The sequence below is a fragment of the Saccopteryx bilineata genome, chromosome 1 (assembly GCF_036850765.1).
Source record: "Saccopteryx bilineata isolate mSacBil1 chromosome 1, mSacBil1_pri_phased_curated, whole genome shotgun sequence".
NCBI lineage: Eukaryota > Metazoa > Chordata > Mammalia > Chiroptera > Emballonuridae > Saccopteryx > Saccopteryx bilineata.
This window is the reverse complement of record NC_089490.1, coordinates 56524809-56545703: the sequence shown is the minus strand read 5'-3', so window position 1 is coordinate 56545703 and position 20895 is coordinate 56524809. Positions and strand designations below refer to the sequence as shown.

The 20895-nt window shown below is 36.4% G+C and overlaps 1 protein-coding gene across 10 annotated transcripts in view; it reads right to left on the bottom strand.

Moving 5' to 3' along the window:
* DOP1A (DOP1 leucine zipper like protein A) overlaps positions 1–20895 on the bottom strand; it is a 128875-nt gene that overhangs the window by 86461 nt on the left and 21519 nt on the right. For all 10 annotated transcript variants that reach the window (XM_066254111.1, XM_066254076.1, XM_066254083.1 and 7 more), the window contains exons 2-3: positions 9559–9749; positions 6241–6422 (exon numbers count right to left, since the gene is read on the bottom strand). In XM_066254111.1, coding sequence (XP_066110208.1) covers positions 6241–6422; positions 9559–9696 — 320 coding nt within the window. In that variant the 5' untranslated portion in view covers positions 9697–9749. The remainder of the gene's footprint in view (positions 1–6240; positions 6423–9558; positions 9750–20895) is intronic.

Below are 20895 nucleotides of genomic sequence, written 5' to 3'. Positions count from 1 at the left end.
AATATATTAAAATTGGAACATAAGTAAAATGGTCTTTATTTGCAGGTAACGTGGTTTGTATGTTGAAATTCCAAAATAGCTATAAAACTATTAGAAAAAATAGGTAAATTAGTCAAAGTTTTTTATAGTCAATATAAAAAAATTGTATTTCTAAATTTTAGCAACAACACCTCAGGCAAGGTTTTCTTAAACAAGAACAAAATGACTATACATAAAAGAAAATATTGATAAGCTAGACTTCATTAACATTAAGAACTTTCTTTAAAAGACAGCATAAAGAAATTCTGGTTCTTCAAAGATACCATTAAGAGCCTAACCAGGCAGTGGCACAGTGGATAAAACATCGGACTGGGACGCAGAAGACACAGGTTCGAAACACAAAGGTCACCATGCTGCAACAAAGAATTGATGCTTCTCATCTTTCTCCCTTCCTGTCTGTCTGTCCCTATATGTCCCTCTCTCTCTCTGACTCTCTGTCTTTGTCAAAAAAAAAAAAAAAAAAAAGATACCATTAAGAGAGTGAAAAGGCAAGCCACAGACTAGGGTATAAATACATATACATAAATATATAGAAATATAACAAAAAGAGTCAAAGAGAAAGAAAAATGAGAGACAGAAAGGAAGGGAAGGGGAGAGAAAGCTAAATAGAGAAGTTGAGGTTTTGACTAGAAAAGGATTGGAGGAAATTTTCTTGTGACAGAGATGTCTTAAATCTTGTTTTGAGTGATGGTTACACAACTGACTATATTTGTCAAAATATCAAATAGAATACTTTTATATTTATTTTATTGTATGTAAATTATAGCAACAATAAAATGAGACTAAGAAATGATTAATGATCTACATGACAACATAAATCACTACCAACTTCAGTCCCTGTCACAAGACAAGTCCCAACTATCCATAGACAACATATCACTTTGAAAATCCCACAACATGGGAGTAAGGATAAAGTACCACCTCTGGATCACAAAGACTGAAAAGCACCATGCTGGAGGTAAGAGGAATGGTTACACTCTGCATTGCCCTCCCTCAGGTTGGCACAATACCACCCCAAGAGGGCACCCTTTGCCTACAGTTTCACCAGTGAGAAAAAGTCCAAGGTAGACATCTAGCACCCTCAGGATTGTGGAATGCTTCCCAGGAGGTCCACTAGGGCCCTGCCTCACAAGGATCATAGGGAAAATATGGGGCTTAACTACTGAAGATAGACTAAATAAAAACCTGGGTTTTAACAATACTTTAGATCCAATGGACCTAACATATACTTACAGAGCATTCTATCAAAGATCAGCAGAATGCACAGTCTTCTCAAGTGCACATGTAATATTTTGTAGAATACATCATATAATATTTTAGGCCACAAAACAAGTCTCAACAAATTCAAGAAGGCAGAAATTGTATCAAGTATTTGTTCTAGTCACAATGATTTGAAATTATGCATCATTAACAGAAGGATAACTAAAAAATTTACAAATATACAGAAATTAGCACACTCCAAGGGATTAAAAAAATCAAAAGGGAAATAAAAGAACAGTGAAAAAGGAAAATGGAACACAACATACCAAAACTTATGGCGTGCAGCACATGCAGTTCTAAGAGTGAAGTTTATAGCAATAAATACATAAAATACAAATATCAAGAAAAATGAAAGATGTAAAATAAATTAACTTTATACTTCTAGAAACTAGAAAAAAGAAGAGCAAAGTAAGTTCAAATTTAGCAGAAAAAAATTAATAAAGATTAGAGCAGAAATAAGTAAAACAGAGAATAGGAAAACAATATAAAAATTAATAAAACAAAGAGTTTCCTCTTTGAAAAAAATAAACAACATTGACAAAACCAAAGCTATGTTAATCAAGACAAAAAAGAAATAAACCAAATAAGTAAAATTATAAATGAAAAAGAAGACATCATACCTGATATCACAGAAATATAAAGAATCGTAAGAGACTACTATAAATAATATATGCAAAAAATTGGATAACCTAGAATGGATAAATTTCTAGAAACATAAAACCTACCAAGATTAAATATTGAATAGAAAATCTAAACAGGGCAAAACAAAGTAAGGATATTGAATCAATAATCAAAAACCACCCAACAAAGGAAGTACAGAACCAGATGGTTTCACTGGTAAATTTTACCAAACATTTAACGAAAAATTAATGTCAATCTTGGAAACTCTTCTCAAAAACTAAAGATGAGAGAACATTCTCAAAGTCATTTTAGGAAACCAGCATTACCTTGATACCAAATTCAGATAAGGACACTACACGAAAAGAAAATTACAGGCCAATATCATATCCCATGAGTTATATACCAGTAGCAAGCGGGATTCACCCCAATGATGGTTCAACTTATGCTAAAAAGTGTTCAACATATGCAATTCTATAATGTGACACATTGCATTAACAGAATGAAAGATAGATTATCTCAAGATACAGAAAAGTATTTGACAAAACTCAACATCTATCATGATAAAAACTCTCAGCAAATTGTGTTTAGAGGAACATATCTCAACATAACAAAGACCATATATAACAAACCCACAGCTAACATTATATGCGGTGCTAAAAGGTTGAAAGTTTTCTCTACTGTCAGGAACAAGACAAGAGTGCCCACTACTTTGACCACTTCTATTCAGCACAATCAACTATTCAACCCAGTACTGAAAACAGAGTACTCCTAGCCAGAGCAATCAGGCAAGAAAAATAAACAAAGGCATTCAAACTGGCTAGGATAAAGTAAAACTGTCTCTATTTGTAGATGGCATGATTTTATATATAGAAAATTTCAAAGGCTCTGTCAAAAAACTATCAGATCTAATCAAGAAATTCAATCAAGTTCCAGGAAACAAAATCAACATGCAAAATCAGTAGCATTTCTATACACTAAAATTGAATTAGATAAAAAGGAATAAAGACACCAACCTCATTTAAAATAAATCAAAAACAATAAAATACTTAGGAATAAATTTAACCAAAGAGATGAAAGAGCTATACACTGGGAACTAAAACATTAATTAAAGAAACTGAAGACACAAATAAATAAAGATATCCCAAGTCCATGAATTAGAAGAATATCATTAAAATGTCCATAGAACCAAAAGCCATTTATAATGCCAATGAAATCCCTGTCAAGATTTCAATGGCATTTTTTACAGAAATTAAAAAAAAAATCCTAAAATTCATTTGGAATCATAAAGGATAAGAAAAGTCAAAGCTGGGCCCTGGCCGGTTGGCTCAGCGGTAGAGCGTCAGCCTAGCGTGCGGAGGACCCGGGTTCCATTCCCGGCCAGGGCACACAGGAGTAGCGCCCATTTGCTTCTCCACCCCTCCGCCGCGCTTTCCTCTCTCCTCTCTGTCTCTCTCTTCCCCTCCCGCAGCCAAGGCTCCATTGGAACAAAGATGGCCCGGGCGCTGGGGATGGCTCTGTGGCCTTTACCTCAGGTGCTAGAGTGGCTCTGGTCACAACATGGTGACGCCCAGGATGGGCAGAGCATCGCCCCCTGGTGGGCAGAACGTCGCCCCATGATGGGCGTGCCAGGTGGATCCCGGTCGGGCACATGCGGGAGTCTGTCTGACTGTCTCTCCCTGTTTCCAGCTTCAGAAAAAAAAAAAAAAAAAAAAAAAAAAATGAGGAAAAAAAAAAAAAAGTCAAAGCAATCTCAAAAAAGAATAACACTGAACGCATCACACTTTCTGATTTCTAACTACATTACAAAGCTATAGTAATTAAAACAGTATGATATTGGCAAAAATGCACGTTAACAACATGAGGTGATGAATGCAGTAACTAAACTTATTTTGGTAACTATATATACATCAAATCCTTCTGTTGTATATCTTAAACTTATACAGTATTATATATTAATTACATCTCAATAAAGATAGGAAAAAAAACATTTTACACGTACATGAGAGAAGAGAATTAGTAATCTAGAAGCTAGGTAAAGTGAAATTACTCAAAATGTATTACACAGAGAAAAAAAGTTTGAAAATAGCAGGGAGGGTTAAAAGATGGGGTAGCCAGAGTGAGAAGATCTAACATATATTTAATCACAGTTCCAATATAGGAAAGAGAGAATAGATAGAGTAAAGGCAAATTTTCTCTGGAAGAGAAACCAGAAGTAGTTAAAGGCATTAATTCACAGACTTAAAAATCCTTATAAACCCAACCAGGATAAATGAAAAGATACCTACCTTTGAATATGTTATAGTAAAACTACAGAGTACCGAAAACAAAGATGCAGAGGAAGGGCTATTTTGGGTAGGGTAATTCAGCGAGTCTTCTCTGAGGAGTTAATATTTAATCAGAAACCTACATTAGAGTATTTAGTGTGAGAAAAAAAGCAAAGAAAATGAAGAAGAATAAGCAAAGAGATCTGGGTCACTAGAATGGAATAAATGAGTGGAAAGTTGGTAGGAGCTGAAGGTCATTAACAGAGCCAGGGCCAAAGTACATATATAAAGCTATAGAAGCCATGGTAAAGTCTGAATTTTTATTTAGGTATGACAGAAAGAAATTCAATGGAGGTTTTGAACATTGGTATGACATAATATCAAAAACTTTACTCTGGTACTGTGGGGAGAAACGGGTATAAGAGGACAAGGACAGATGTGTGAATATTAAGAAGCCAGTGATGATGACCAGGGTGGAGATCATGTTAGTAAAGGTAGGGAGAAGTAGAGACATACATCAGAAAAATAGTTAACATTTATTGAACTAATGTTGCACATTGTTCTAAGCACTTTACATATATTACCTCTCTTAATTCTATTAACATCTATAAAATTGGTGATCTTATTCCCATTTTGCAGATGAGAACACACACGTAGGTGAAGTAAATGGCCTAAAATAAGATCATAGAATGAATTAATGGTAAAGATAGTTTGACTCTACTTCCTGGGGAATGACAACATGGGCAAATAAAACAAGTTATCAAATTAATTTTTAGATTTCAGGTTTGTGTAAATAAATTGACAATGGTGCCATTTACTGAGATTTAGGGCATTGCAGAAGGCCAGGTTTATAACAGAAGAGAATGAGTTTATTTTGAACAGGTTGAGCTTCAATTCCCTTAAATTAAATTTATTGGGGCGACAATGGTTAATAAAATTATATAGGTTTCAAATGTACAATTCTAAACTATATCATCTGTATATTGCATTCTGTGTAAATTCCAACCAAAGTTAAATCTCCTTCCATCACCACATATTTGACCCCCTTTTCCCCTTTACTGTCCCTCTACTGCTTTCCCTTTGGTAACCACCATACTCTTGTCTGTGTTTATGAGCTTTTATCTGTTCATTTGTTGCTTTCAGTTTTACATCCCACATATGAATGAAATCATATGGTTCTTGACTTTTTCTGTTTGACTTATATGACCAAGAAACCCCTCTTCTGGGTATCTATCCAAAACATTTGAAAACATTTATTTGCAAAGATATATATACTCTTATGTTCACTGAAGTATTATTCACTGTGGCCAAGACAGAAGCAACTGAAGTGTCCTTCGATAGGTGATTGGATAAAAATGATGTGGAACATATATACAATGCAATACTACTCAGCCATAAGAAAAGATGAAATACTGCCATTTGCGACAACATGGTAAATCTCAAGAATATCATGCTAAGCAAAATAAGTCAATTTGCTTGTTAAAGATCAACACAGAGATGGCAAGTAAGCCAAGAATTTAAGCCGAAGCCAACATTGGTGATATCAAGTTGGAAGTAAGCACATAAAAGATAAATCATGGACATACAGTAGATAAACCTACCCCAGAAGTGACTATAAGGTGAAATCAGAAAGTACAGGACTAGGCAAGCCCTTAGGGGAAGGAGGGAAGGCTGGGAAAGTGAGCAAGAAACTTCCCTGGACAGCATGGTATCACAGGAGCCAAGAGGAAAGAATATTTCAGGAAGAGAACAGCTAACAACGTTGAAAGCTACTGAGAGATCAGAGTATCTTTTCAGTTCTTAAGCTTAAAAAGGTAGAAAGTACTGCAGTCTCAACAATTTTGAATGAAAACTTAGTAACTGACCTCTAAAAAATTTTTACATTAAGCGACATTCTAAATTTTTCTGAATCACTTAACCATCAAAATATTAAAAATCCTATCTGAAAACCTCCATCATCAAGGAATTTTTAATTCTTTTTTAGCTTCTACTCAATAAAGCATATAATAGTTTAAAATATATGTTATTTACATGTAAATAGCTAAGTTATTCTTACCTATATAAAAAAAGATCTTTGGCAAGTCGCTTAGGTCCAATGATTTTGAAGATAATTTCATATGTTTCAAGTGCCTTCCGATGAACTCCACCGGGTAATGCTGGGTGTAAACATTGAGCTAGGCGTTTGCCTATGGTCAGCTTTTTGGGTACTACTTGGTACTTTGCATTATTTTGTAAAACCTGGAAGAAAACATTTTAATTCAGTTGAGAAAAAAAATATTACATTTTATATTATTTCTACTTTCTAACAGTATTATCAAAAAATCCTTACAGAACTTCTTTATACTTTAAAAAATTAAAGGGGAGACCAAAGAACTTTTATTTTTGTCAATTATATCTATCAAGGTATATAATATTTAAAATTAATACTGAGAATTTAAAAAATTATTTTAATGTTATAAAAAATCCATTGCATGTCATTTTTATGAAAAATAACAATATTTTCCCCAAAAATTATTCAGAAGAGAGGCATTGTTTTAGATTTTTGTAAAATATTTTTTCTTTAAGTGAGAAGAGGGGAGATAGACAGACTCATGCATGTGCCCCAACTGAAATCCACCCAGTAACCCCCATCTGGGGCTGATGCTCTGCTCATCTTAGGCTGATGCTCACAACTGAGCTATTTTTAGTGCCTGAGGCAGAGGCTCCATGGAGCCATCCTCAGCACCTGGGGCTGACAGGTGCTTGAACCAATTAAGCCATGGATGCGGGAGGGGAAGAGAGAGAAAGAGAGAAAAAGAGAAAGAGTGAGAGAGAGAAAGCGAGAGAGAAAAAAAGAGGGAGGGGAAGAGAAGTAGATGGCCACTTCTCCTGTGTGCCCTGACTGGGAACTGAACCTGGGACATCCACACGCCAGGTCAACACTCTACCACTAGGCAAATCAGCCAGGGCCAGATTTTTGTAAAATTTTAATGTTAATCAGCCTTTGAACTATTTTTGATAGGTTGCTTGAGATCTATAAATATTGGACTTCAACACAGATACATAGGTAGAAGAGGGTGAACCACTGCTTTAGTGTACTGTATTATAGCAACTATAATGCTTACAAGAATCTACATGAGATTATGACTGCCCATTTGTTTTTACTAACTTAATTTCCCATTGGACCAAACACATTTTGCTTTATTTATTCAGCTACAACATTTTTTTTCTTGAGAGAGAGAGACAGACAGACAGGAAAGGAGAAAGATGAGAAGCATCAACTCAGAGTTGTAGCACCTTAGTTGTTCATTGATTGATTTCTCATATGTGTTTTGACCAGGGGACTCCAGCTGAACTAGTGGTTGCTTGTTCAAGCCAGTGACCTTGGACTCAAGCCAGTGACCTTCAGCTTCAAGGCAGTGACCTTTGGACTCAGGCCATTGACCATGCAGTCATATCTATGATCCCACACTCAAATCGATGACCCTGCCCTTAACTGGTGAGTCCACCCTCAAGCTGAATGAGCCATCCTCAAGCCAGCAACATCAGGGTTTTGAACTTGGGTCCTCAGCGTCCCAGACCAACACTGTATACACTGTGCCACCACCTGGTCAAGCTCAACCACACTTCCGTAGAGATAATGGTCAGGGTAGAATTATAGAACATCCTTTTTTTACAAACCACCCAAAGCAAATTAATTATTTAAGTAACAAAAAGCACTTATTAATGTAGTTTTTCAAAGTATTAAAATGAACACTCAGAATAAATACAGAAAAATATATTAAAACTGAATTTAGAAGGGACACAAAATTTTCTTTATTTTACAAAATAAAGACTGGGGATAAAATATACGAGACCTACTTAAGGCAGTATAGCAAAGGAGTCAGCACTAGATCTCCCAGTTCATAAAAAAAGTGAAGGTTATAACTGAGGTCCATTTTATATTTAAAAATATAAAATCCTTCCCTTTTTTCACTGTGATTTTAGGTAAATTTAATCAATGACTTGAATATCCTACTTTGTGTTATCTGGATATGGTAAAATGTGTTTACATGAATATTCATTAACTATAAAAAACTAATTATGCATGCAATTAAGCAAATTAATTTCTACAATTTTGAATTCCTTTTAAACACAGTTCCTAGAGCAAGACTGCAGGGACTCTTCAGAATGAACAAGAACCTAACTACCTTTAAGCAAGCTGGTACTTTCGAATGCAAGTTCATGGGAATGTTGCAAAAATTTGAGAATTTATCAAACTTAAAATGACAAATGTTAGAAGTTAACATGTCAAACCTAAGTTTGGGCATCTAAGTGTAAGATAAATCCTTGGCAAAATGAAAATGAAACCTTTTCATTTTAAGATAGCAAGGTAATTATCTATAGTATCAGGTGGAAAACTAGTGTTCTTGGTGTATTTTTAAGACAAATTTCTTTCCTTATAATTGTATGCTAAGGTGATGTTAAAATTGTTATTTGTCTGACTAGTGGCAGCGCACTGGATAGAGCATATCCCTGAGATGCTGAGGTCCCAGGTTCGAAATCCCTACTGGCTATAACTAAGGCTGCCTGGAAATAAAATGTTTCATTATTGCTACACACTATTTGGAAAAAACCATTAGTTAATGCTTTTCAAATGCAGATTTTCATTTTGTTGCCAAAAACTCCAGAACCATATCTGATGCTCTATTACAGAATCTTATTAGCCCTCATAGTTAGCATATTTGTTTCTTATTCTTAGTCTTGTGTTTTTATAAGTAATGATAATAATAACTATAATTTTCAAGCAATAGTGTTGTTTGGGCCTTAAAAATATGCCTAACGCCCTGGCTGGTTGGCTCAGCGGTAGAGCGTCGGCCTAGCGTGCGGAGGACCCGGGTTCGATTCCCGGCCAGGGCACACAGGAGAAGCGCCCATTTGCTTCTCCACCCCTCCGCCGCGCCTTCCTCTCTGTCTCTCTCTTCCCCTCCCGCAGCCAAGGCTCCATTGGAGCAAAGATGGCCCCGGGCGCTGGGGATGGCTCTGTGGCCTCTGCCTCAGGCGCTAGAGTGGCTCTGGTCGCAACATGGCGACGCCCAGGATGGGCAGAGCATCGCCCCCTGGTGGGCAGAGCATCGCCCCATGGTGGGCGTGCCGGGTGGATCCCGGTCGGGCGCATGCGGGAGTCTGTCTGACTGTCTCTCCCTGTTTCCAGCTTCAGAAAAATGAAAAAAATATATATATATGCCTAACTACCCAGGAACAACTCATAAAGTAAAATAACAACAGCAAAAGTAATTCTGAGGTTTAGTTATGTTTCTAAACTTTTTACTACAAGATTTAGAGAAATCTAATAAGTATAGACACAGATTTCTGATTTTTACTACTTTTTATGAAATGGATACGGCTGACATACCTTATTAAGTTTTCCAAGTGCGGATATCAAATCTGCCCATTCACTGGAGTATTCAAAATTCTTCAGTGCTTTGTCAATTGCTGCTACATAGTTTCTGTATTTGGAGTCACTCAGTAACTCCAGCTCTTCTGCGTTCATCCTCCCACAGTGTCCCACTAGAGGGCAGTTCCAAAATCATGTAAAATCATCACCTACAAAAGAATTGTGCAGGAGAAAAAAGAGTTACAAAGTAATCAAAATAAGTACCTATGCTCTTTCTATAGATTTAATGACTAACTTTTAAATGCTTCTTAAAAATCAGAAGTGGTTAATACTTTGGTCAGCTAGTATGCTGGGTCATGGAAGTAGTCAAAGACAGCTTCAAAGATAATTCTGTGTTTTGTCCTATGCACTGAAAAAAAAAATGGCTGTAGATTTCAGGGATACAGAAGAGTAGGAAATATTCTGTACTTATATCAATTTAGAAATCATGTTATTTCCTGGTCATATTTGCTGATCTAAAATTTCTGATATATACTACTCACAAAAATTAGGGGATACTTTATAGCTTTATAGCTTCATATTCATTTTGAAATATCTCCTAATATTTGTGAGCAGTATACATAACTCTTTACTTTGATCCTAAAGAACACGAAGAGTGATCTGGCCAGCTGGCTCAGTGATAGAGTATCAGTGTGTGGACATCCTGAGTTCAATTGCTGGCCAGGGCACACAGGAGAAGCACCCATTTGCTTCTCCACACCTCCTCGTCTCGCTTCTCTCTCTCTCTTCTCTTCCCCTCCTGCAGCCATGGCTTAACTGGAGTGAGCTGGCCTTGGGAACTGAGGATTGCTCCATGGCCTCCACCTCAGGCACTAAAAATGGCTCCAGTTGCAATGTAGCAAAGGCCCCAGATAGGCAGAGCATCGCCCCCAAGTGGGCTTGCATAGTGGATGCTGGTTGGGTGCATGTGGGAGTCTCTCTCCCTCCCCTCCTCTCACCAAATAAAAATAATAAAAGAATACTAAGACTGGATAGATTGTAAACATCAAGGACATCCAAAAATAGGAAAGAAGGAAAGGAGGAGGAAGGGAGGAAGGAAAATATTATAAATGATTTGAAGATCACTTTATTTATTAAGCAATAAATTAGCATATGGTATGAAGGAACATGAGCTCTTTGAAATTAGACATTAATTTCTGTATTTTAATAAAACTGACAATTATGTGGTGATTTAAAATATATTCAGAAAATCTTTGATATTACTTTCAAATAGTGGTACTTAGTTCTCTAGCCTCTTGTACTTGGCTTTGTGACTCAATTCTAAGGAAAATAGTAAGACAGAAATGACCATGAATACTAGCTAATACTATGTTGTAAAAGCACTCCAGTGTCTGTCTCTCTCTCATCTCACTAGCTCTAGGGAAAGCTAGTCACCATGTCATGAGAACACATTAAAGAGCCCTATGGAGAAGTCACTGTGATAAGGAATTGAGGTTTTCTGTCAACAGGCATGAGAATGAGCTACTTTAGAAGCATATCCTCCATCCCCAGGCAAGCCGTGATTTGACCTCCACACCACCTCACATCTTGATTGTAACTTTATGAGAGAACCTGAGCCAGAACTACATAGCTAAGCCCCTCAAATTTGTGACCTACTAAAAGTTTGCTGTTTTAAACCATTGAATTAGGAGGTAATTTTTTTCTTTTCTTTTTCTTTTTTTGTGACAGAGACAGAAGGAGAGAGAGGGACAGACAGAAAGGGAAAGAGATGAAAAGCATACAGTTTTTGGTGTGGCTCCTTAGTTGTTCATTGATTGCTTCCTCATATGTGCCTTGACAAGGAGGCTACAACAGAGTGAGTGACCCTTTGCTCAAGCCAGCGACTTTGGGCTTCAAGCCAGCAACCTTTGGGCTCAAGCCAGTGACCATGGAGTCATGTCTATGATCCCACGCTCAAGCCAGCAATCCCACATTCAAACTGGTGAGCCCATGCTCAAGCGGGCGACCTCGGGTTTCAAACCTGGGTCCTCTGTGTCCCATTCCAATGCTCTATCTACTGAGCTACCACCTGATCAGGCGAGAGGTAATTTGTTATACAGTAACAGATAACCAATATAGAATAGTTAACAGGATTTAATTGAGGCTTATCTTAGAAATCAAGGTGGCCTCTCTTTCAATTATTTTCGTATCCTATCTGACTTTTAACTAACTCTGCAGCTTTCCCTAGAGCTGGGTTCACAGAACTGAAGGAGGATGTAAGAATGGGCCTCAGGAGAGTCTTAACACAATTATATGGGGATATGGGTGGTGTAAAATTAGTCTTTCTAACAAATAGTTTTGAGTTAACTGGATATCCACATGTAAAAGAATGAAACACACTCTATTCTCACACCTACACAAAAATGAAATCAAAATGAATTATAGATCTAAATGTAACAGCACTATAAAACTCTGGGAAGAAAATACAGAATTAAATCTTTGTGACCTAGCAGCAGCCAATCTTAGAAGTAACACTGGCCTGACCTGTGAAGTAATGGATAAAGCATTGACCTGGAATGCTGAGGTTGCAGGTTCAAAGCCCCAGGCTTTCCCAGGCAAGGCACATACAAGAAGAAACTACAAGGTGATGCTTCCTGCTCCTCCCCACCATCTTTCTCTCTCCTCTCTCTAAAATCAGTAAATAAAATTGTAAAAAAGAAAAAGAAAAAAGGAAATAGCACTGAAAGCACTACAAAAAAACCCCAGATAAATTGTACTCCATGAAAATTAAAAACCTTTAATTTTGTACTTCAAAGGACACCATCAAGAAAGTGAAAAGATAACTCACAGAATGGGAAAACATTTATCTTCCATATTTCTGATAAGGAACTTGACATATATTATAAAGAACTCTTAGAAGTTCAAAATAAAAGGACAATTTAAAATGGGCAAAGGATGTAAGTAGACATTTCTCCGAAGATATACAAACTATCAATAAGCACAGAAAATGATATTCAACATTCTTAATCACCAGGGAAATGAAAATCAAAACCACATTGAGATACTTCACACAACTAGGGCCGTTGGAATAAAAAAGACAATAATAAGTATAGGCAAAGACATGGAGAAACTAGAAACCCTTCTACACTACTGGTGGGAATGTAAATTAGTGCAACTGCTTTGGAAAATAGTCTGGCAGTTCTCAAAATGTTAAAAATAGAATTACCATGTGAGTCAGCAATCCCACTGCTAGATATTGTATATATACGCAAGAGAAATAAAAACTTGTCCACACAAAAATTTTTTTCACTTTTTAAAATTATTATTAATTTTAATGGGGTGACATTGATAAATCAGGGTATATATGTTCAAAGAAAACATCTCCAGGTTATTTTGACATTTCCTTATGTTGCATACCCATCACCCAGTCAAATTGTCTTCTGTCACCTTCTATCTGGTTTTCTTTGCGTCACTCCCCTCCCCTCCTTCTCATCCACCTCCTCTCCCAGTAACCACCACCCTTTTGTCCATGTCTCTGAGCCTCATTTTTAAGTCCTACCTATGTATGAAATCATACAGTTCTTAGTTTTTTCTGATTTAGTTATTTCATTCAGTATAATGTTATCAAGGTCCATCCATGTTATTGTAAATGATGTGATGTCATCATTTCTTTATTATTTATTATTTCCTTCCTTCTACTACATCTAGGCTTTACTTGCTGTTCTTTTTCTAGTTCTTTTAGATGCAGAGTCAAGTTGCTTATTTGAGCTTTTTCTAGGTTCTTAAGGTATGCCTGTAACGCTATGAACTTCCCTCTCAGGACTGTTTTTGCTGTGTCCCATAAATTTTGAGTTGACATATGCTTTTGTTGAGACCGCTTTTGTGTCCTAACATGTGGTCTATCCTAGAGAATGTACCATGAGCACTTGAAAAGAATGTATGTTCTGCTGCTTTAGGGTGAAAGGCTCTGAAGATATCTATTAAATCCAGTTGATCTAGTGTGTCCTTTAAGTCTGCTGTTCCTTTGTTAATTTTCTTTCTTGAGGATCTATCCAGTGATGTTAGTGGGGTATTGAAATCCCCTACTACTATAGTATTGCTGTTGATCTCGCCTTTTATATCCATCAAAGTCTGCTTTATATATTTAGGTGCTCCAATATTAGGTGCATAGATATTTATAATGGTTATATCTTCCTGTTGGATTGTTCCCATTACCATTATGTAGTGATCTTCTTTATCTCTTACTATATATACCCTTTGTTTTAAAGTCCATTTTGTCTGATATAAGTATTGCTACCCCACCTTTTTATTCATTTCCATTTGCATGAAGTATTTTTTCCATCCTTTTACCTTTGGTCTATATGCATCTTTTGTTTTAAGGTGTGTCTCTTGTAGACAGCTTATGTATAGGTCCTGTTGTCTTATCCATGCAGCTACCCTATGTCTTTTGATCTGATCATTTAATCCATTTATATTTAAGGTTATTATTGATATGTAGTTGTTTATTGCCATTTTTTTCCTTTAAATCTATATTCCTCTTTATATATGAATTTTTTCCCCGCTTTGTTCTGTCTACAGCAGGCCCTGTAACATTTCTTAAAGCATTGGTTTGGTTGTTACGAATTCCTTGAGTTTTTTTATTGTCTGGGAAGCTTTTTATTTCTCCTTCAATTTTAAATGATAATCTTGCTGGATAAAGAAGCATTGGTGTAGGTTCTTGTTTCGCATTACTTTGAATATTTCTTGACAATCCCTTCTGGCCTCAAGTGTTTCTGTTGAGAAGTCGGATGTCATCCTTATGGGTGTTCCTTTGTAGGTGATTGACTGTTTTTCTCTTACAGCTTTTAATATTCTTTCTTTACCTCTTAGCTTTGGTATTTTGATTATGATATGTCTTGGTGTGGGTCTCTTTGTGTTTTTTCTTAATGGGATTCTCTCTGCTTCTTAAATTGACTCTTTCCTGCATCAATTTATGGAAATTTTCACCTATAATTTCTTCAAAGAACTTCTCTAGTCCTTGTTCTTTCTCTTCTCCTTCAGGAACCCCTATTATGCGGATATTGTTTCTCTTCCTGTTGTCACAGAGCTCTCATAGGGTTTCCTCAGATTTTTTGATCCTCTTTTCTTTTTGCTTTTCTGCTTCTGTTTTCACTTATCTTGTCTCTAAATCACTGATTCAATCCTCTGCTTCATCCAGCCTGCTTTTAATTCCTTCTAGTGTAGTCTTCATTTCTGATAGTGTTTGTCATTTCTGTCTGGTTCTTTATGATTTCCATGTCCTTTTTGATGCTTACAATTTCTTTATTGAGGTGTTCATTAAGTGCATCTATTGTAGCTTTGAGATCCTTAAGCATCCTAACAATCATTATTTTAAATTCTGCATCTGGTAATTTGATAACTTCAGATTCATGGAGGACTTTTTCTGAGGACTTACCTTGTTGAAGCATATGACTTATGCTTCTCTGCCTACTCATTATTCTCTGTATGACTTATAGGCTTCTTCTAGTTGTGATCTCCTTACCTAGTAGAGCTGCTTTGAAGTCTTGATTTGTTTTTTTCTTAACTCTGTGGTAATCTTGTTTACTGATCTCAGCAGGGGTCTTATTTGAAACTATCCAGGAATTGAATGGGTGTAACCTGAGACTCTGATCTGCCAGCTTCTTTCAGGGGGTAGGGTGCTTTCTCAGCTTCAGTAGGGGAAAGTGTATCTCAGATTTCCACAGAGACCAGAGTTACTGCCCCTCCTCCCCACTTCCTGTTTTCAGCTTTGTCTTGTTGTGCTGATTGGAGCTGGAGAGCTTTCTGGATGTGGGTCACCAGAACCACTTTAGGCTTGTGCTTTGTTGAGGATTCAACCCCTCCCCCAGCTATAGCCGCCTCCTCACTGGATGAGTCAGCTTTTCAGGTTATCCCATGCATTCCTCTGCCTGTCAGTGTCTCTCTCTCCTCCTTTTCCGTTTGGAAGACAGCACACCTCGTTCCCAGGTACCCAGGCAAGTGGCTGTGATATTTTCTGTTCTTCTCCTTGTAATGAGAGCCCTTCTGGGTCTCAGCCTCACCCCCCTTCACTCCTGGAAGCAGGGGAGCTCCCACCGTGCCCCTTACTCCCTACCAGGCTCAGTGTATTTTTTTCTTTCCTTCTTGGCTTTTGAGACCTGTTCTTGTAGTCCAAAGTTGGTTTTTCATACTGATTGTTCCTAAATTAATTTGTAATCCAGTTTGGTGGTGTGAGCTGGGAGTCTATGCATCTGCCTACTCCATTGCCATCTTGGTATCTCCTCAGGAGCTCTTAATAAGTAGCTTTTCTGACTTAATCTATAGTCCACTTGACAATTCAGTTGCAGTTCTTTCTAATGTACAGCTCAGACAAACTGAACCTGAACTGTCATAAAAAACGACTTAGTGTGGTATTTTGTTTCGTTCAAAAATTAAAATAAAACAAAATAGCTGTTCAAAAAAAAAAGCTTATAGATGTCTTAGCAAATTAGGTCTTAAGAAAATAACCAGGTTATACAGATTTATGTTTAATACTTTTTAGTGCAAAAAGGTAAAATTTAAGTAATAAATGAAATAGTCCATTAGATCATCTGAATTTTAAAACATTTTGTTTAAATGATTATAAAAATTGAGTAGATCCAATTTCAGAATAACTACAGAAAAATTCTTTGAGCTGACTTGCTTTTCACTAAATGAGTTTTTCCCCCTTCCTCCTTCCTTTGCCATGAAAAGTAGAGGTAGGGCTAAAGAGAGAGAAATATTCACTATTATCTGATTCATTTGAAACACAAATGTCAAACATGCACTTAACCCTGTTCTAGTTCACTGCTTCCTTAGTAAATTTACCTGCCTGACATAACTATTTCAAAACTTCCCAAAACTCTATTACCCCCTTCCCTCTATTGTTGCTACAGACCAAGCTTTAAATTTAATTAAGAAAACAGAAGCACAAGGAATGTTCTTATTTTCCTCGAACAAATCTACAAACATATGTCCACCTATACCATATTCTCCACTTTCTCTCCTGTTTTCAGGAACAAAGGACCCTCCTCCATCAAAGGCCTATCTACCCTTTGCTATACTGGATCCCATACTCCTCTCACCTTCTCAATCGCTTCTCCCAGAAGTTTTACTGGCTAACTCTCTTTCAGTACCAGGTTCTTCTCTACAAGATCATTTTTCATCAGACTACAGAAAAGCCCTGAAATCAAAAGCCCTGAAATGGGAGGCTATGGTAAAAACCTAAAATCCATAGCCTCCCATTGACACAGGCTCTTTGGCTACCAACTCATTTCTCTGTTCTAATTACAAACCTTTCAGAGAGATTTCTCTATACCATTTCATCTCTTTATCTCTCATTCACTCTTCACCATACTCAAAAATGCCTTATGACATTGTCCCTCTAAGGAAACCACCCATATAAATGCATTTGCCAAAGCCAATGGTCACTTCTCTAGTCCCTCATCTCAATCAATTTAGCAGTATTTAATACTTTGTTCTTGGCTCCCAGGACTCTTCATTCTATGGTATGTTCTGATCTTTTCTAACAACTCTTTTTAAGTCTATTCTGGCTTCTCTTCTCTATTCAATTTTATATTATTATCATTATTATGTAAATACTGAAGTACTTCAAGGCTCAATCAGGAACACTCCTCTTTTTTCTCCACTGAAGTTATCTCCTCTAGTCCTATAACTTCAAATGCAGAGCATGTTAACTGATATAGCCTAAATTTATAACCACCACCTTTCCTCCTCTATTCTAACTGGTTAAAAATTGACTCCAGCACACAGCTGAATCCTATTTCTATTCTTAAGTCCCTAGAATCCATCCTCCACAGAGAAGCCAAAGATCATTCAAATCAGACCAGATCATTACAAGAATATCCTAAATCAAATACATCAAGGTCTTTTGCACTGCAGGGCATTTTGTATTTGCTCTTTTCTATACCTGAAAGTTCTTAGATCAGTTCTTCGTGTGGCAATTTCTTCCCATCCTCCAAGTAATATTGAACTCTCAAAATCCTTTTTGATTAATCTATTTCAAGTGGCCTGCCTGTACCAGGACCATGATCTTAACAACTACTCTACCATATCACATTGTTTCCTTCCTAGTACCAGTGGTGGGATTCAGCTGACTCGCACCGGTTCAGCAGAACCAATACCTAATTTTCTGTTGTGTTTGGTGAAGTGGTTGTTAAAATGGCACTTGTAATCAGGGTTCTCTCTAAGGTGGGTGTGCCTGGGCAGCAGCCCAATGTGGAAATCACAAATTTACATTCTTTAGTTGTTTTTAATGTTTGTTTTCTAAGCGCTGGTAGTAATGCTTATTCTGTTCATAGGTGAAAAAAATTGCAAATGAGGATGCCAATCAAGATGCAATATGGAAATATCTTAAATAACAGTTTTATTGGTTTTTTTGTCAAGTATTATTTAATATTTTTCATTAATATTTTCAAACTCATAACATCTAGTTTTGTGTACCTCTTTTATTGTTCTTAATTTAAGTTTTAAATGCATGAGATAATAAACTATATGCCTTTCAGTGTATAGTTTTTTATACTTAATACAGTCATTAGGGCAGAGATCCGATTGTTAAATTATTTGAATCCAACCACTGGAGCTATATACAGTATGTATAAGAAGATAATCTACTCCCCTGAGAAAAACAATTCTGTAGAGGTTAAAAAAAAGGCTTTCTAAAATGGGATGAATTCCTAGATTGCTGCAGACTGGGTTGTGTATACAAGAAGAGATTTACAGGTGTGGCTATCCCAAAATTAAGGCTACCTAATTCCTGTTGGAGAGGTATGTTCTAGTTTATAAATTCTATTATTAAGCACCTAAGGTATACTTTACAAAACCTAATAAAAACAAGTTTGGTTTGGTTTTTCTCTTGATAAAGGGAGATGTAATTTGTGAGGGCTATTAGTTATAACGGGACAAAACAAAATAGTTCAGAATACAAATATTTCAAAAAAATTCCTACATATTCATGAAACTGTGGACATTACTGATATAATTCAATTACATGTTCTGGTTTGGTCATATTTGTACTAACCATATCAAAAGAAGTATGTGGATAATCTAAAACTGGGAATCTTAAACAGCTAAATTTTAAGTTTGGGTTTCAAACATACCTTTCTGATAGTCATAATTTGCTAATTATTGAAACCTGTTTTTTTCCCTATTTATACATTGAGTGGGTGGTGGGAAAATAAAACAGAAACTTTTTAGGTGGCAAGGGTAAGTCAGTCTGAGAATCCAAATTTATCTAGTGACCATATCCTGTTTTTGTTTTCAATTAGGAAGAAAAACATTGCTTTTAAAAATACACAGAAACAGTAGAAGGTAAGACAAGAACAATAATAAATATGAGTGTATGGCTACTTAGAGTAAGTAAAAAAAAGGACAACTCTTTTAGCTATCCTACCAAGTCCTCGTTCCCATCCGTTTAAGACATCACTTTTCACAAAATAAATATGCACATTTATAGCTGTTACTCTTCAGTTAACAAGACAATGATTCTGCTTAAACTAAAAAACAGTTTCTTAACTAGAACAAAGCACCAGAAATAAAGTAAAAGAATCAAAAATAATCTTTATGTTCAATTAAACCTACTATATTAAGTTAATCAAACAATTATTTCCAAGAAAATAAAATTTAAGCAATATTTTAAAAGTCAAATTGACAGTAATGTTCTCACGATCTTAAAAATTGACAGTAATGTTCTCATGATCTAAAAAAATTAATCACAGTATTAATTTAGTATTAGATTTAAAGATAAAGAGTAGTTGTTACATGAATTAACTTAGAAATGCTACAATGTACATACTAACCAGTACAAATTTTTCTACATTTCTCAGCGTATTTAAACATTCGTAAAAAAATTTGATAGCCTTTGGGAAAAATGATATATATTTTTTTCTCAGCTTAAAAAAAAAAAAATCCCAATGTTAAGTTTAAATTTTAAAGTTAAAGTTAAGTTTAAATTTTATTTAAACTTCTAAATGGAAAATCATTAAGACTAACACACATACATTAAGATGCAAATTTAATCATGCCTATTCATCTAAAGGATAGGGTCCCAATATTACACAGGCAGAAAGGCACCAACATTTTAGCTGAGTTATTTCACATTCGGGGATTTACAAAAAGATTCACACTGGACACAAACCATGCATGTGTCTAAGTACATCAGTTTTCTCAAAGCTATGAAAGAATGGTGCTAGACAGTAAGTATAGCCTTGTGGGGGGCACTTCTGTTAGGCTTGCTCACTGGTTTACTGGCTGCAAGCCCTTTGCTTGATTAGTGCGTGAGCATGTGGTAGCACCACGTGTGTATGATCTATATAAGACTATGGGTGCTTACACTTGGGGATGCGGATGCGGTGATTGCCCATGACTGTGAGGGGCCATTTTGCTGTTTGTTTGCCTGAGACGCAGTTTCCCCTGCCTGTGTGCTTGTCTGCAATGAGACTCTATTAAATGAAAAATGGCCCAACCCTTTCTGGCTCTGCAGTTTTTCTACTGTCTGTCCAGATACAATGTGAACTTGCCTGGCCTCGGCCACCAAAATTATACCTTGCAAGGGTGGAATCCTTTGATTGACAAAAGAAAAAGATGATAATTAATTTTGATCAAGATATTACACTGACAAAAATGGGGTACTAGTGTTACTGGTCTAAAAAGTCAATGTACCTGATGCTTAGAAAGGTCAAATCTCAAAATGTCAGAATTTGGAGTTAGGTAAGGTTTATTGATTGAGATGGTGCTGAGAAGATGGATGACTAGATCTCAAATCTATCTTCCAAAACCAGAGTTTGGGCTGCTTTTACGTCAATGGAAGGGGAAATGGGTGGGGCAAGAGGTGACTGACTACCAGATATTGGGAGGCAGCCGGCAGAAGTCCAAGATAGACTGTGCTAGTTGATGTGAGTGTAGTCACAAAGTTCCTACAAAGCTTTTATTTTTTTTAAGTTTTCTTAAAAATTTAAAATTTTTCATTTTAGAGAGGAGAGACAGAGATGGAGAAAGAGAGAAAAGGGGGTAAGGAGCAGGAAGCATCAACTCCCATATGTGCCTTAACCAGGCAAGCCCAGGGTTTCGCACTTGGTGACCTCAGTGTTCGAGGTCGCTTCTTTATCCACTGCGCCACCACAGGTGAGGCCTGGGAAAATCTTTGATAAACAATATTTCCCTTACCTCCTCAGAGTAAGCACTTTGTGGAAAGTACAGCAGCTGTTTTTGGAATACCCAAGCTACAAGCAGAATTCCTCCAATGATTAGCCTGTCTATATGCAAGACACAGAAGCTATTGATATTAGCCTGAAGGCCATGAGAATAAAGCAGACTTCAACAAGACGGAGTCAGAGAGACAAA